Genomic DNA, 17,420 nt, shown 5'->3' with positions numbered 1-17,420 from the left:
GTGATGCTATGGTAACACGACGTCACAGTGTACACAAGGTAATGACGTCATAAACAAACGCCCTTCTATGGCGTCATATTTTGCGATATTCGATTAAAACTGGAGTCGCCTCGCCTCGCTTCAATCTCATAAGAAAGTAGCTTTAGCCGAGTGTATAGCTTTGAAACAGGAACAAGTTATTTTGCGCTCGAATGTTTGTCGATAACCGACAGAAAGAGACATGGCCCCAACATCAAGTCGCATTTAAACTACATCTTACAACACTACAGCCCCAGGGGTACTGAAATCACCATCACCAAGAATATTACTGACTTCAGTCTGGAAACAATCCGTTAAAGGGCGTAGCCTAATTTTTCGGTGGAAAAATAACGCAAAATAACTTAATTGTTTAGCCCAATCAAAAAATGCAAGTGCTTCGTTGGCAATTGATTGGCTATTCGAGTTTGTTTGCGTTTGTTTCCATAAATCGAAAAAAGAGTCAGGTCGCGTCGACCGGTAGTTGCACTTGGAGAAGAGAGGTTGTTTATGGAACACTTTGAAAGCTCATATTCCACATTTGTAATATTTGACAGAATGGCCCCAATGGCAAAACTGAAATTAAGTTATTTGGGGTATTTAGGGATGGGATAATCAAACTGAATAATGTCATACTTGAGCACGAAAACACATTTTTTCTGACCTCGGGTCAGTTTGATGTCTTTACATTGTGTGTCAGTATATATGGGATTTGTTTACGAAACGAAAACTATCCAGACGATGCCGGATAAAATAACTTTAACAAACACATTGTGTGAGCTGGACATGGCGGATGTCCTGAAGAAAAGTTCAGGTCCGCCTTTCATAGAATCTTGGTTTGAATCATCTGTCTCTAAAAAAGGTCCCGATCTTTGTTGATTATCTGTCTCTAACCAAGGCCCCGATCTTTGTTGAAATCACCTGTTTCTAAAAAAGGTCCCGATCTTTGTTGAATCATCTGTCTCTAACCAAGGCCCCGATCTTTGTTGAAATCACCTGTTTCTAAAAAAGGTCCCGATCTTGGTTTGAATCATCTGTCTCTAAAAAAGGTCCCGATCTTTGTTGAGTCACCTGTCTCTAACCAAGGCCCCGATCTTTGTTGAAATCACCTGTTTCTAAAAAAGGTCCCGATCTTTGTTGAATCATCTGTCTCTAACCAAGGCCCCGATCTTTGTTGAATCATCTGTCTCTAACAAAGGCCCCGATCTTTGTTGAATCATCTGTCTCTAACAAAGGCCCCGATTTTTGTTAAATCATCTGTCTCTAACAAAGGCCCCGATCTTTGTTAGAATCATCTGTTTCTAACAAAGGCCCCGATCTTTGTTGAAATCACCTGTTTCTAAAAAAGGCCCCGATCTTTGTTGAAATCACCTGTTTCTAAAAAAAGTCCCGATCTTTGTTGAGTCATCTGTCTCTAACAAAGGCCCCGATCTTTGTTGAAATCACCTGTTTCTAAAAAAGGTCCCGATCTTTGTTGAATCATCTGTCTCTAACCAAGGCCCCGATCTTTGTTGAATCATCTGTCTCTAACAAAGGCCCCGATCTTTGTTGAATCATCTGTCTCTAACGAAGGCCCCGATCTTTGTTGAAATCACCTGTTTCTAAAAAAGGTCCTGATCTTTGTTGAGTCATCTGTCTCTAACAAAGGCCCCGATCTTTGTTGAAATCACCTGTTTCTAAAAAAGGTCCCGATCTTTGTTGAATCATCTGTCTCTAACCAAGGCCCCGATCTTTGTTGAATCATCTGTCTCTAACAAAGGCCCCGATCTTTGTTGAATCATCTGTCTCTAACCAAGGCCCCGATCTTTGTTGAATCATCTGTCTCTAACAAAGGCCCCGATCTTTGTTGAAATCACCTGTTTCTAAAAAAGGCCCCGATCTTTGTTGAAATCACCTGTTTCTAAAAAAAGTCCCGATCTTTGTTGAGTCATCTGTCTCTAACAAAGGCCCCGATCTTTGTTGAAATCACCTGTTTCTAAAAAAGGTCCCGATCTTTGTTGAATCATCTGTCTCTAACCAAGGCCCCGATCTTTGTTGAATCATCTGTCTCTAACAAAGGCCCCGATCTTTGTTGAATCATCTGTCTCTAACAAAGGCCCCGATCTTTGTTGAAATCACCTGTTTCTAAAAAAGGTCCTGATATAGTCGGGATCTTAGTCGACTCTGCTTTCAGAAGAACTTTTTTCTGAATATAAAAAGGGTTTTGTCGCTTTGGTTGTACGTTCACTGACTAGTGAGTTGGTTAGATTTGATCATTGTGTCAGTGTGTGTCAGCGTGTGTGTGAATGAGTGTGAGCGTGTGTGAGTGTGTGAGTGTCAGCGTCGTGGGAGGTTGGGCCAATGTGAGGCAGGCCTTAGGCGTTAGTGCTGTGTTGAAACCCATCAACACTGTATATGGTGATGACAGTCACAGGGTCATAACTGTCGCCAATTTGGGATTAGATTCGAACCCACGATCAACAGATCCATTAGTGTGTGTGTGTGTGTGTATGTGTATGTGTGTGTGTATGTGTGTGTGTGTGTGTGTGTACGTACGTACGCGTGTTTTTTGGGTGGACCCCCCCCACCACAAACACACAACTGAAGTACAAATGGCCCAAGTGGACCACCCCCAACCCCACATGCTGATTGTATCCTTACATCATTGACATACTACACCCCTAACACAACACTGCCTACACAACATTGTAAAAAATTGCTTTACACAGGTAACAACGTGTTCTACATCCGTATCACAATGATTTACATCTATAACACGTTGTGTTCTACACCACAACACAACATTGTGTTCCGTTCTACATCGAGTGAGTGAGTGAAACCAGGCCTTATTGCTGTACCAGGACCTCAGCAATATTTACAGTGGAGATTGATGAGTTCTGAGCCTTACAGAAAGACTTGACCTAAAGAAAAACTCATTTATTTGTCAACATAATCCCCTGTTTTGAATGCTGTTTGAGTGGTGAACCCAGTTTCATCTAATCACAAATCGTTGCAAAACCTTTCTGGATCAGCTTCAAACAGAGCTAGATTTTCAAGACACATGCTTTTTTTTCATCAGAGGGCCCAATCGTGGGAACTCAATGAGATGTTACTTTCTTCATTTGCTAAGTTTCAGTGAAAATGGAAGGTACTCTCTTTTGGGTAATATCTACTGAACTAGCAATATGATGCTGAGTCATTCACCAGTTGGCCATCACCATATCCTGGATCTTCTGGATCATTTCTGGCGTTTCTGATATCACAGGCCATCCAGAACAGGTGTGTGTGTGAGTGTGGTGTGTGGTGAGGTGAGGTGAGGTGAGGAGAGGAGAGGTGAGGTGAGGTGAGGTGAGGTGAGATGGGGTTTAACGTTGCATCCAATATAATTGCACTTATGTAGCGACGTGCATGTAGTGTGTTGTGTGTGTGTGTGGCTGCTTGTACTAGTCCGGAGTGCTTGCCCACTGGGATACCATGCCGCAGTTAAAGATGAATACCCAAGTCTGACACAGAATACTGACTCCGAGCCGACCAGTCCTTGTTTTAGCCCCTTAATGCCGAGCGCCAGACAGGGTAACAACAACTACCATCTTTTAATGTCTTTTGGTATGACACACCACTAGTCCACAGAGAGAGATGAGTGTGGTGTGTATTTTGCATGGCGTGAGTGGTGTGTGTGTGGTGTTAGGTGTGTGTGTGAGTGTGGTGTGCGCGAGTGGTGTGTGTGTGTGTGGTGTGCATGCATGTATCACATTGCCTATATGAATGTTTTAGTATAAAATCGTCTGTCGGTGACATTACATTGATACAGAGTAACAACATAGAAATACTCTCTAAGTTAAATCAATCTGTTTACTGAGAGACAACAGTGACACATTTCATTATACAAGGTGTATTTCCTCACTATATACAAAGTTGTGAAACACGTCAGTGTAACAATCACAGTACAGCTTGCAGCGTCGTCGGTAGCGGCCAGGAACATGGAGTCCCATCGGTGACGGCCATCATGATGACACACTGCTGACCTCAGAGTGTCACACTGCCCGATAATCTCCTTGAACAGGGAGGTTCTGTGAACATTCCAATTAAAAACTCCATGTATGAGACAATGTCATCTTCCAGAAAACTTTAAAACTTCCTAAGCTGATGCAATTTGGTTCACATTCTATGAAGCTACGTCACATATTCAGACAGCCCACAATGCGTCAGGGATGCCAGTGTTCATGGCCGTTTTGTCACTTGTTGCGTCAACCATGGTAGGCAACACTATGATCACTGATCCAACTGTCACAGTTAGCCTGCAGCCTTCATTGTTGTGTAGTCAGACAGTCTTGTCCGAGCCTTGTACTTTTCCTTGACTTGTTTCCATGTCAGTATTTCTACTTCAGCTGTTCGTCTCCATCTTGAGCTGCGTGACTTTCTTCATGAGGTCGGCAATCTCCTCTCCCCTGCAACAGAAGCAGTGGTGTCATGAATACTATGTAGTTGTTGTAGTTTGTTGTTTAACACCGCACTCAGCAATATTCCAGCTATATGACAGCAGTCTGTAAATAACCGAGTCTGGACCAGACAATCCAGTGACTGACATCATAAGCATCGATCTTGAATTAGGACACGATGCCATGCATCAACCAAGTCAGCGAGCCTGACCACCTGATCCTGTTAGTCGCTTCTTACAACAAGCATAGACGCCTTTTTATGGCAAGCATGGGTTGCTGAAGACCTTTTCTACACCGGATCTTCACGCATCTCACGAATACTAACTGTGGGGGTAACGACTCATCCAACCTTCTATCCATAGAAATTGACTACGATCCAAAGGCACTTTACCGATAGAAGTAACAATTGACCAAATTGTCTATTTACATCAATTGTCTATGACTCAATGGCAATAGATTGAAAGTGTAAGGAACCCTACATTGCATTTGTCTATGGGCCGATTGACAACACACAATGACAAGCTAGACATCAATAGTGGATATGTGTGGCCCCAAGTTCCACAGCGAAGTAATTTGGATTGTGAGTGAGTGAGTGAGTGAGTGAGTGAGTGAGTGAGAGAGAAAGAGAGAGAGTGAGTGAGTTGGCTTTAACGTTGCTTTGAACAGTTTTCCCGTTCTATCACGTCATGTCAGCCCGAAGTGATGCAGGTCTCAGACATTTACTACTTTGGTGAAACCCATGAGCTTGAGTTTGGGTATGGTGCTCAGAAACATAACTAGGATTCAAGACTGATGAAACGAAGGGACACAACTCTGTACAGCAAATTGCGGCTTCTAGACAACTGAGCCACCCATAGACCCATTTGGATTAGGAGGTTCTCAAAAATGAAAAGCAACAAGTATACACTGTTACACAAATCAACCATACACATTTCATATGCTTATTGACTCCAATAATGATACAGCGCTTGAATGTTCATGGCACAAGTAATTTACACCATGTACAATGTAACCAAATGATCAACAAGAGGACAAAGTCATCGATATACCCCGCAATCGCAAATACTTGTCATGGATAAATAAATAAAACATGCTGCCATCAAAACTTGAAACATATTTGTATTAAGATATCCGAAAACTGTCAAAAGGCACAAGTTCACCACTAGACCTATCTACAGTCAAGTCTCATTAATCCAACACTTGTTAATCCGACAATCGGCTTTATCTGACACTAATTATGGGAACCGATTAAATCAGTGCTATTTAGACCCGTTAATTCGACATTCTCTCACTCCGGCTCCAAGACACCTAATTTTCAACGAATTACTGAAATCACTCATTAATCATTCTCGTTAATCCGACACAGTCATCAGCGTACTCCATGGTCATCTGCGAGTACTCAGCCCCATGTATTGATGCAAGAAGAGCCGGCTGGAAGCTGCATATTACAACGGTTATAGAGATAAACATACTTAACAATGAACAATTAAGCTATTAATAAACAAAAGAATATTTATCACAATCATGGTTAGATTACCTCAGTCTCATTAAAATTCTCGCTATCGCGACCTTTCGCGAAATTTGACCGACCAATGAAAAACTAACAGGAAGTCGACATTAGACAATCAGAAAGCAGCCTTCTTGAGCTTTGTGGCACTAGTTTCAAACTGGCGTCTTCCATTCCAGACGCTTTTCAAAATATTTTGAATCAATTACACAGCCCATAACCGTAGTTTCGTGTTAAGCTTTAGAGTCTGCATGATTAGAAAACGCATTCCATTAACAATGTAACAATATGAATATTTCATACATTTTTATAACGTGTTTGTATCGTTATCTATCCTGTTGTTGTCCGATTTTCGATCATGAACGCTGATACTATTTAGTTTCGTTTATTCGACATAACTATTTGCAACCAAACATGTCGGATTAATGGGACGTATGTACAAGTTTGGTGAAGAAATATTCTATGGTTTTCATGATCAGCTTTGGATGGACCGATAGACCTATAGACCGATGGACAGTGTCCTGGAAAAAGAGTTGCAGGGGTTAATAAGAGGAATTCCTGATTCATTCTGCAGGTCTACTGAGAAGATCAATCAAAGGAGGACAAAGGTGGGACCAATGAATATGTCTCCTTGTACACCAATCTCATTTAAATCAGACCTTAGTTCTCGCTACTGCTAAACAAAGATCTGAGGACATCCGAGTAGAGGTCACGTAAGAACGACCTTTCATCCGACCAATCAGAGCGTCGCTTACCAGATCATGAAAGTGACAGTCGGAATGTGATTTCTTATCATGCATCCTCGAAAACATTAACATGGGGTAGTCCGAACGATAGTTACGGGTTTAACAACTGAATCCATACAATCTAGACCATCAATTAGCGATTCCAGAATGTTCTTTTGTTCAGGTTTCAAACTTTTAATCGAGAATTTGTCAAAATATGTTTCGAAGCGTTGACGCCAAATTAAAAATAGTGCCATAAAGCACAAGAAAGCTGCCTTCTGATTGGTCATTCCATTGGTCAGTCAAAGTTCGCGCAAGGTCGGTCTGACGTGACCAGTAATGGGATGTCCTCAGATCTTTGTTTAGCGGTGGAGAGAACTAAGATCTGATGTTAATGAGATTGCCTCGTACACACACACATCCATATGTGGATGACAGGCTGTGTGTACACTGCACATGCCCTGCCAGTAAACAGTGTGATTGTTGTGGCACCCTCTTTTCACCTATGATACATCTGTGTTTAACAGTAGTTATTTTTTATTTTTCTGTTAAGCACAGACTGAATCTACTTAATGATTCACACCTCAAAGCAAAAGAGGGAGAAGTAACACCAGCACTTCAATGGTCACTGACAACATCCAAAATAGAAATTCCTTTATTCCACTTACAAAATACTACAGGAAGCCAGACGAGATGTAGATATTAATGACATACTCCAACAGTCAAACAGAAAACAAAATGAAACCTGGTTGTGATTTCTCTGTTGCAATCAAGACATTCCATGAGTCAAGCTCCTCGCAGCGATACCTCTCTGTACTATTGCTGCCACCAGTCAAAACTCCCCACTGTGACAGGTGACCACAACCATGCTTGGAGCTGAATGACCGTTATGTTTACAATCAAGTGACGACTGTCGTGAAGCTGAATACGCTTACCGCAGGTAAATTACTTTCTCTGCTTGTCAATTTGAATTTCTGTTTCATTAAACCTATCATGTAATTGATATACAGTAGTAAGTATATAAGGGAGGAGTTGGTTGATTTTCCGTTAGTCTGCAATCTCGAACCAATCTAATTATACAAACAACAAAGTAAATTCATCTGGAAAACATGGTCAGTCGTAACCCTTTCCAAAATGAAATATGACGGCATTCCCAAAGACATAAATAAAAGTACTGAACGTTACTACAATTGGGGTCAGAGGGCAAACTTCAAGATTCTTGTAATGGCCACGCCCACACTGGTGGCAGCGATGTTACTGAGAGTGTAACGAAGGTGTCACACGCTGGGAAGGAGCTTGTCCATGTGTGATGTAAGGGAAGTAACTGTTACTTACTCCTGTGTGAGAATGCCTCGCAGTTGATTGATCTGACCCTTTTGTATGGCTGGACTCCCTGGGCCTTGCCGGTCTCCTGCAGCAGTCCGTGCCTGGAAGTCCTGCTTGATCTTCACCTGGGAACAATACACAGGAGTCAAGTGAGCGCGTCTGGCTTTAACACTCCCTTGACCTGGGCCACTTACACAAAGCGATCTTTGCGCTAAGATGATCGTAACTGCCCATACTTTAACATAGGCTTACATTAGTCTTAGCGCTAAGATAGCTCTGTGCAAGTGGGCCCTGTAGTTCAGTAAGATCACATGGTATCAGCTTGATGTGGGAAGAGAGGCAAATGTGGTTCAAGTCATGGATGTCTTACCTGCTGGAGCTTCTTAGCAAACGTGTCCAGGTTTCCCTTGATTGTCTTCAATTCTCTCAGCATGTGTTTCTCAGCATCAGATAACATCGGCACCCGTGACTGAATCTTCCTCATGATTTGATCCAGTCTGTGGAGGGGATTACAAAACTCTGACATATACAATGGATGAATTAACAAGCACCTTGCTCTGTATATGATGGCGGTATATCAGTTCAGATCAGGCATGAAGTTCAACCAGGATGTTCATGACAATTGGGAAAACAAAAACTGAAACACTGTTATTGCTGCCAAAATGTTACACTGCACGTTTGCTAAAACCAACATGCATGAAATACTCACATCCCCCGCCAATATGACATGTCGGGTGTGTGCAATGCATTAGCTCCTGTGAACTATGTTCACTGGGCCTTTTTGTAAAGAAATATACTACGTTTTTCAAGATCTGCTCCAGAAACGAGGACTACCTCCATTTTCAGTCTAAATCAAAGTCGTTGCCATGGAAACTAAAAAAATATTGTTTTTAAAAATCCCAAACTATCAAAAGGCACCAGTTCACCACTAGACCTATCAATGTGCCAAGTTTGGTGAAGAAATATGGTACGGTTTTCAAGATCTGCTCCGGAAACGAGGACTACCTCCACTTTCAGTCTAAATCAAAGTTGTTGCCATGGAAACTCGAAAAATATTGTTTTTAAAAATCCCAAACTCTAAAAAGGCACCAGTTCACCACTAGACCTATCAATGTGCCAAGTTTGGTGAAGAAATATGGTACGGTTTTCAAGATCTGCTCCGGAAACGAGGACTACCTCCACTTTCAGTCTAAATCAAAGTTGTTGCCATGGAAACTCGAAAAATAATTTTTTTTTAAATCCCAAACTATCAAAAGGCACCAGTTCACCACTAGACCTATCTACGTGCCAAGTATGACGAAGAAATATGGTACGGTTTTCAAGATCTGCTCCGGAAACGAGGACTACCTCCATTTTCAGTCTAAATCAAAGTCGTTGCCATGGAAACTCAAAAAACAACTTTTTTAAAAATCCAAAACTATCAAAAGGCACCAGTTCACCACTAGATCTGTCTATGTGCCAAGTTTGGTGAAGAAATATGGTACGGTTTTCAAGATCTGCTCCGGAAACGAGGACTACCGCCATTTTCAGTCTAAATCAAAGTTGTTGCCATGGAAACTCAAAAAATATTGTTTTTAAAAATCCAAAACTCTCAAAAGGCACCAGTTCACCACTAGACCTATCTATGTGCCAAGCTTGGTGAAGAAATATGGTACGGTTTTCAAGATCTGCTCCGGAAACGAGGACTACCACCATTTTCAGTCTAAATCAAAGTCGTTGCCATGGAAACTAAAAAAATAACTTTAAAAAAAAATCCAAAACTATCCAAAGGCACCAGTTCACCACTAGACCTATCAATGTGCCAAGTTTGGTGAAGAAATATGGTACGGTTTTCAAGATCTGCTCCAGAAACGAGGACTACCTCCACTTTCAGTCTAAATCAAAGTCGTTGCCATGGAAACTCGAAAAATAATTTTTTTTTAAATCCCAAACTATCAAAAGGCACCAGTTCACCACTAGACCTATCTACGTGCCAAGTATGACGAAGAAATATGGTACGGTTTTCAAGATCTGCTCCGGAAACGAGGACTACCTCCATTTTCAGTCTAAATCAAAGTTGTTGCCATGGAAACTCAAAAAATATTGTTTTTAAAAATCCAAAACTCTAAAAAAGGCACCAGATCACCACTAGATCTATCTATGTGCCAAGTTTGGTGAAGAAATATGGTACGGTTTTCAAGATCTGCTCCGGAAACGAGGACTACCTCCATTTTCAGTCTAAATCAAAGTCGTTGCCATGGAAACTCAAAAAACAACTTTTTTAAAAATCCAAAACTATCAAAAGGCACCAGTTCACCACTAGATCTGTCTATGTGCCAAGTTTGGTGAAGAAATATGGTACGGTTTTCAAGATCTGCTCCGGAAACGAGGACTACCTCCATTTTCAGTCTAAATCAAAGTTGTTGCCATGGAAACTCAAAAAATATTGTTTTTAAAAATCCAAAACTCTAAAAAAGGCACCAGTTCACCACTAGATCTATCTATGTGCCAAGTTTGGTGAAGAAATATGGTACGGTTTTCAAGATCTGCTCCGGAAACGAGGACTACCGCCATTTTCAGTCTAAATCAAAGTCGTTGCCATGGAAACTCAAAAAACAACTTTTTTAAAAATCCAAAACTATCAAAAGGCACCAGTTCACCACTAGATCTATCTATGTGCCAAGTTTGGTGAAGAAATATGGTACGGTTTTCAAGATCCGCTCCGGAAACGAGGTCCGGCCTTTTCAGTCTAAATCAAAGTTGTTGCCATGGAAACTCAAAAAATATTGTTTTTTAAAATCCAAAACTCTAAAAAAGGCACCAGTTCACCACTAGATCTATCTATGTGCCAAGTTTGGTGAAGAAATATGGTACGGTTTTCAAGATCTGCTCCGGAAACGAGGACTACCTCCACTTTCAGTCTAAATCAAAGTCGTTGCCATGGAAACTCGAAAAATAATTTTTTTTTTAATCCCAAACTATCAAAAGGCACCAGTTCACCACTAGACCTATCTATGTGCCAAGTATGACGAAGAAATATGGTAAGGTTTTCAAGATCTGCTCCGGAAACGAGGACTACCTCCATTTTCAGTCTAAATCAAAGTCGTTGCCATGGAAACTAAAAAAATATTGTTTTTTAAAATCCCAAACTATCAAAAGGCACCAGTTCACCACTAGACCTATCTATGTGCCAAGTATGACGAAGAAATATGGTACGGTTTTCAAGATCTGCTCCGGGAACGAGGACTACCGCCATTTTCAGTCTAAATCAAAGTCCTTGCCATGGAAACTCAAAAAACAACTTTTTTAAAAATCCAAAACTATCAAAAGGCACCAGTTCACCACTAGATCTGTCTATGTGCCAAGTTTGGTGAAGAAATATGGTACGGTTTTCAAGATCTGCTCCGGAAACGAAATGTGACGGCCGGCACCCATTCCTATATCCCCCTTCCACTTCGTGGCGGGGGATAAAAACTGATATGCTCTCCCATGCCAGCCACTATGCCTGCAACATTGGACACAATGCTGGCCTACATGGAAAACAATGCCTGCCTATGCTGGACACAATGCCTACCTACACTTGACACAATGCCTGCCTACACTGAACACAATGCCTGTCTACACTGGACACAATGCCTGTCTACACTGGACAAAATGCCTGCCTACACTGGACACTATGCCTGCCTAAACCAGCCACTATGCCTGCTTACCTCCTCAGCAATGCTTCCTGGTTCTCTTGTGCTGAGTTCAACTTTGAAGCAAGCCCCTCCCCCTTGTCCTGTAGGATGTTGCGAGACTGGCTGAGGGTGCTGATGTCACGCTGCTGCTGCTTCTTCTGCTCGTGGAGGATCCGTACCCTGCAACATGCACAACATGTATCACTCTGTCAGTCCCCAACTAGATCTAAGTTCTGGGGCCATCCAGTCTCTTCCCCGTCCTGGTACATACTGTCACCTGGTATACCCGACCCTCTTACCTAGTAGTCTCATCTCTTACCTGTTAATCTAAACTCTGACCCGTAGCCCCTTCACCTCCTGCTCTGCCATACCCTCACCTGGCCTGCCCCTCCCTCACCTGATCTGTCCCTCCCTCACCTGGCCTGCCCCTCCCTCACCTGGTCTGCCACACCCTCACCTGGTCTGCCACACCCTTAACTGGCCTGCCCCTCCCTCACCAGGTCTGGCCCCCCTCACCTGGCCTGCCCCTCCCTCACCTGTCCTGCCCCTCCTTCACCTGGCCTGCCCCTCCCTCACCTGGCCTGCCCCTCCTTCACCTGGCCTGCCCCTCCTTCACCTGGCCTGCCCCTCCCTCACCTGGCCTGCCCCTCCTTCACCTGTCCTGCCCCTCCCTCACCTGGCCTGCCCCTCCTTCACCTGGCCTGCCCCTCCCTCACCTGGCCTGCCCCTCCCTCACCTGTCCTGCCCCTCCTTCACCTGGCCTGCCCCTCCCTCACCTGGCCTGCCCCTCCTTCACCTGGCCTGCCCCTCCCTCACCTGGCCTGCCCCTCCTTCACCTGGCCTGCCCCTCCTTCACCTGGCCTGCCCCTCCCTCACCTGTCCTGCCCCTCCTTCACCTGGCCTGCCCCTCCCTCACCTGGCCTGCCCCTCCCTCACCTGGCCTGCCCCTCCTTCACCTGGCCTGCCCCTCCTTCACCTGGCCTGCCCCTCCTTCACCTGTCCTGCCCCTCCTTCACCTGGCCTGCCCCTCCCTCACCTGGCCTGCCCCTCCCTCACCTGGCCTGCCCCTCCTTCACCTGGCCTGCCCCTCCTTCACCTGGCCTGCCCCTCCTTCACCTGGCCTGCCCCTCCTTCACCTGGCCTGCCCCTCCTTCACCTGGCCTGCCCCTCCCTCACCTGGCCTGCCCCTCCTTCACCTGTCCTGCCCCTCCCTCACCTGGCCTGCCCCTCCTTCACCTGGCCTGCCCCTCCCTCACCTGGCCTGCCCCTCCCTCACCTGTCCTGCCCCTCCTTCACCTGGCCTGCCCCTCCCTCACCTGGCCTGCCCCTCCCTCACCTGGCCTGCCCCTCCTTCACCTGGCCTGCCCCTCCTTCACCTGGCCTGCCCCTCCTTCACCTGGCCTGCCCCTCCTTCACCTGGCCTGCCCCTCCTTCACCTGGCCTGCCCCTCCTTCACCTGGCCTGCCCCTCCTTCACCTGTCCTGCCCCTCCTTCACCTGGCCTGCCCCTCCCTCACCTGGTCTGCCCCTCCCTCACCTGGTCTGCCACACCCTCACCAGGTCTGCCCCCCCCTCACCTGGCCTGCCCCTCCTTCACCTGTCCTGCCCCTCCTTCACCTGGCCTGCCCCTCCCTCACCTGGTCTGCCCCTCCCTCACCTGGTCTGCCCCTCCCTCACCAGGTCTGCCCCCCCCTCACCTGGCCTGCCCCTCCTTCACCTGTCCTGCCCCTCCCTCACCTGGCCTTCCCCATCCTCACCTGGCCTGCCCCTCCCTCACCTGGCCTGCCCCTCCTTCACCTGTCCTGCCCCTCCCTCACCTGGCCTGCCCCTCCCTCACCTGGTCTGCCACACCCTCACCTGGTCTGCCCCTCCCTCACCTGGTCTGCCACACCCTCACCTGGTCTGCCACACCCTCACCTGGCCTGCCCCTCCCTCACCTGGCCTGCCCCTCCCTCACCTGGTCTGCCACACCCTCACCTGGTCTGCCCCTCCCTCACCTGGTCTGCCACACCCTCACCTGGTCTGCCACACCCTCACCTGGTCTGCCCCTCCCTCACCTGGTCTGCCACACCCTCACCTGGTCTGCCACACCCTCACCTGGCCTGCCCCTCCCTCACCTGGCCTGCCCCTCCCTCACCTGGTCTGCCCCTCCCTCACCTGTCCTGCCCCTCCTTTACCTGTCCTGCCCCTCCTTCACCTGGTCTGCCACACCCTCACCTTGTCTGCCACACCCTCACCTGGTCTCGATCTCCTGCCTGGCGAGGTCCTGCTTCTGTATGTACTCCTCCCTGAACACCTGGGTGGCGCGAGTCAGCAGCTGGAAGCACTCCTGCTGGGATAACTCCGACTTGGGGCCAGACCTGGAACATTCACATGTCATACACCTGATGTGACCACTCAGAATTACACACAATTGGTCCTCAAAGACCTTGGATTTCTCAGAGAAAGATTTGAAAATATTTTCAAAATTTATAGACCATTAACTAAATCTGCACAGAAGAAGACTGACAGGATGTTACTTTGTGAGTGATTGCTTGTTTGTTTAACATCGCAAACAGTAGTGTTTAAGCTGTATGACATCATCCTGTAAATAACTGGATCAAATGCTGTATCATCAACTTTTCGAAAATGAGGAGCAGCTTTCAATTTAATTTTAGTTTTGTACTTAAGATTTTAATGTTTGAGACCATGTACTTTCCTAAACTGCAATATGATATATAAACAAGAGTGAATGTGTGAGTGAGAAGTATGGGTTTTTCAGATTAAAAACGATGTTTTATTGGTCTGTTTTCAGTCGTACAATTGGGTATCTCATACCTCTAGTCGCACGTTAAAAGGAAGCTAGAAGCTGGAATGTAAACAATAAACTTGTTTCCGTCCGGTTGCGCACGCACCTCCCGATGACATGCCACAAATCTCGAAGAATAAGCCATCAAGCAGGACTGGACTGGATTACTTCCCAGTGGGGATGGCTGGGTGGGAACGTACGACTGAAAACAGACCAATAAAACATCGTTTTTAATCTGAAAAACCCATGTTTTAGTCTGTTTTCAGTCGTACAATTGGGTAGAATTCGACGGAACACTGGAAGGAGGGTCTGGAAAGTAATCCGGAAGTGACCTCTTGCACGTCGAATGTACCAAGTTCCTCACCCCCGTAGTGACAATAGAACATTCGACCAGATGCACGGACGAGACAAATTGTTTATCACGAACGCACAACATGGTTAATGCTCATCGACACACAACTAATTATCGATGCGACAGGACAACTGCATGCGTCAGTTGAACGGCGATCGAAGTGGTCAACTAGTTTAGTTACAGAGCAACTCGCAGTATACAAGGTAACTAAACAGCATCTTTAATGCTCTTCGACCCACAAGTAAGTATCGATGCGACAGGACAACTGCACATGTCAGTTGAGGTGCGATCGAAACGTGGTCGGCTTATAATGTAGTTACAGAACGACTCGTCGTAGGCAAGGTAACTAAAACAGCATGTTTAATGCTCTTCGACACACTACTAATTATCGATGCGACAGGACAACTGCACGCGTCAGTTGAACTGCGATCGAAGCGGTCGACGTATAGTTTAGTTACAGAGCAACTCGCAGTATACAAGGTAACTAAAACAGCATGTTTAATGCTCTTCGACCCACAAGTAACTATCGAAGCGACAGGACAACTGCACACGACAGTTGAATAGCGATCGAAGTGTGGACGGTATATAAAGTGGTTCAGAACGACTCGTCGTATCCAAGGTAACGAAAAATAGCATGGTTAAGGCTCTTCGACACACAACAAATTATCGATGCGACATGACAACTGCACACGTCAGATGAATTGCGATCGAAGTGTGGTCGGCGCATAATTTAGTTACAGAGCAACTCGCAGTATACAAGGTAACTAAAACAGCATGTTTAATGCTCTTCGACCCACAAGTAACTATCGAAGCGACAGGACAACTGCACACGACAGTTGAATTGCGATCGAAGTGTGGACGGTATATAAAGTGGTTCAGAACGACTCGTCGTATCCAAGGTAACGAAAAATAGCATGGTTAATGCTCTTCGACAAACAACAAATTATCGATGCGACATGACAACTGCACACGACAGATGAAATGCGATCGAAGTGTGGTCGGCGCATAATTTAGTTACAGAGCAACTCGCAGTATACAAGGTAACTAAAAAATACGAGCAGTACTTCTAGTCGGAGACAATGTCGAAGGCGACCTGATCGAGAGGCTCGTAAGTCTAACTAGACAGGTAGCGCAGAACGATATCGAGGTCCCAGGCGGGCAGGCGGAATTAATGTGACTCATCTTCAACCATGAAGGCACGTAGAATTTTCTGCAATTCCGGTATTTTAGTGAGCCTGTCGCCCGTAGGAGACGGCTCGTCTAGGTAGAAGGCGACCCTGATCGCCTGCCGACGGAGCCATTCTACGACCGTCTTCATGATCCGTGTGATGAAGTCTTCCCCCTACCGGTAGCTCGTCTAAAGGTAGTAGGCTCCGACGACGGTGACGGCGGGGAAAAGGGACCTCATTACCTCCCCCGCCGGCTCGCTGTCGACAGCATAGCAAGCGGTTGTAGCTGGAGACGAACAGCATTGTCCATGGAACCCCAATGCCTGTCTACTACAAGAATCTTGGAGGGCGCTGGTTTCTTGAAGAGTAGCCCCCAATCCAAGTCCCTACTCATGGGTGATGAAAACGGCATGCCATAGATCGGGTAACGCGATCGAACAGGTGGTTTGCTGAAACTCTGCCCCGGCAGAGCAGAGGCAAGTTCTGGTCCATATCGTGAACCATGGCTCTGAAGACATTGGGAGGAGAAGACTGAAGAGACTCCAACCTTTAAGCCAGCACACGTCGGTTTGTCATCATCTTTTGATAACTCAGGCAGAAAAGTGAGATAGCCAAGCCATAGCCAGGCTGTCGTCACAATCCATCGTCGACGTCGATTGTGTAGATGTAGATGAAGGTACTGGTGTATTGGTCGATGGTCCATGGACCTCTGACGTAGTCGAATCCTTCTTGGTCGACGCCCTGGAGGTGAGTACCGCCGTCGTGATCTGGGCTATCCAAGCCTGGGCGATATGAAAGTGAGACGAGGGTGTCGATCGGTCATTATCTCTACGATGCTGTCGTCACAATCCATCGTCGACATCGATTGTGTAGGCGTAGATGAAGGAACCGGTGTACAGGACGATTGTCCATGGACCTCCGACGTAGACGAACCCTTCTCGGTCGACGCCGTCAAGGCGAGTACCGCCGCCGTCATCTGGCCTATCAAAGCCGGGTCTATATGAAAGTGAGACGAGGGTCACGATCGATCATTATCTCTATGACGCTGTCGTCACAATCCATTGTCGACGTCGATTGTGTAGGCGTAGATGGAGGAACCGGTGTACAGGACGATTGTCCATGGACCTCCGACGTAGACGAACCCTTCTCGGTCGACGCCGTCAAGGCGAGTACCGCCGCCGTCATCTGGCCTATCAAAGCCGGGCCGATATGAAAGTGAGACGAGGGTCACGATCGATCATTATCTCTACGACGCTGATCTCCCAAAAACTCCCTTCGAAGGCGTCGCACGTCCCCGTGGGGGCGAGGGCTACGATCTCTAACTGTAGAAGTACTACGATCCCCATCGTAGTTATCGTCCGAATCGAACTCCCGACGACCTCGAAGGCGATGAACGTCCTCGTGTCGTTTACTGTCACTCGACGAGGCCCTCGACCTGTCGTCCCGTGAACGGGAACGACTTCTA

At 46.1% G+C, this 17,420-nt stretch overlaps 1 protein-coding gene across 2 annotated transcripts in view; it reads right to left on the bottom strand.

The window, feature by feature from the left end:
* Nucleotides 1–3,870: 3,870 nt before the first annotated feature.
* Nucleotides 3,871–17,420, bottom strand: part of LOC124120296 (nucleoporin 88-like) — a 41,337-nt gene continuing 27,787 nt past the window's right edge. For both annotated transcript variants that reach the window (XM_046483092.2, XM_048391789.1), the window contains 5 exons: nucleotides 13,884–14,006; nucleotides 11,681–11,827; nucleotides 8,362–8,488; nucleotides 8,001–8,116; nucleotides 3,871–4,442 (listed from right to left, as the gene is read on the bottom strand). In XM_046483092.2, the coding sequence (XP_046339048.2) occupies nucleotides 4,379–4,442; nucleotides 8,001–8,116; nucleotides 8,362–8,488; nucleotides 11,681–11,827; nucleotides 13,884–14,006 (577 nt within the window). In that variant the 3' untranslated portion in view covers nucleotides 3,871–4,378. The remainder of the gene's footprint in view (nucleotides 4,443–8,000; nucleotides 8,117–8,361; nucleotides 8,489–11,680; nucleotides 11,828–13,883; nucleotides 14,007–17,420) is intronic.

This window comes from Haliotis rufescens, unplaced genomic scaffold (assembly GCF_023055435.1).
Source record: "Haliotis rufescens isolate VD_foot unplaced genomic scaffold, xgHalRufe1.0.p SCAF_99, whole genome shotgun sequence".
Lineage (NCBI taxonomy): Eukaryota > Metazoa > Mollusca > Gastropoda > Lepetellida > Haliotidae > Haliotis > Haliotis rufescens.
This window is presented reverse-complemented; position numbering and strand designations above follow the sequence as displayed.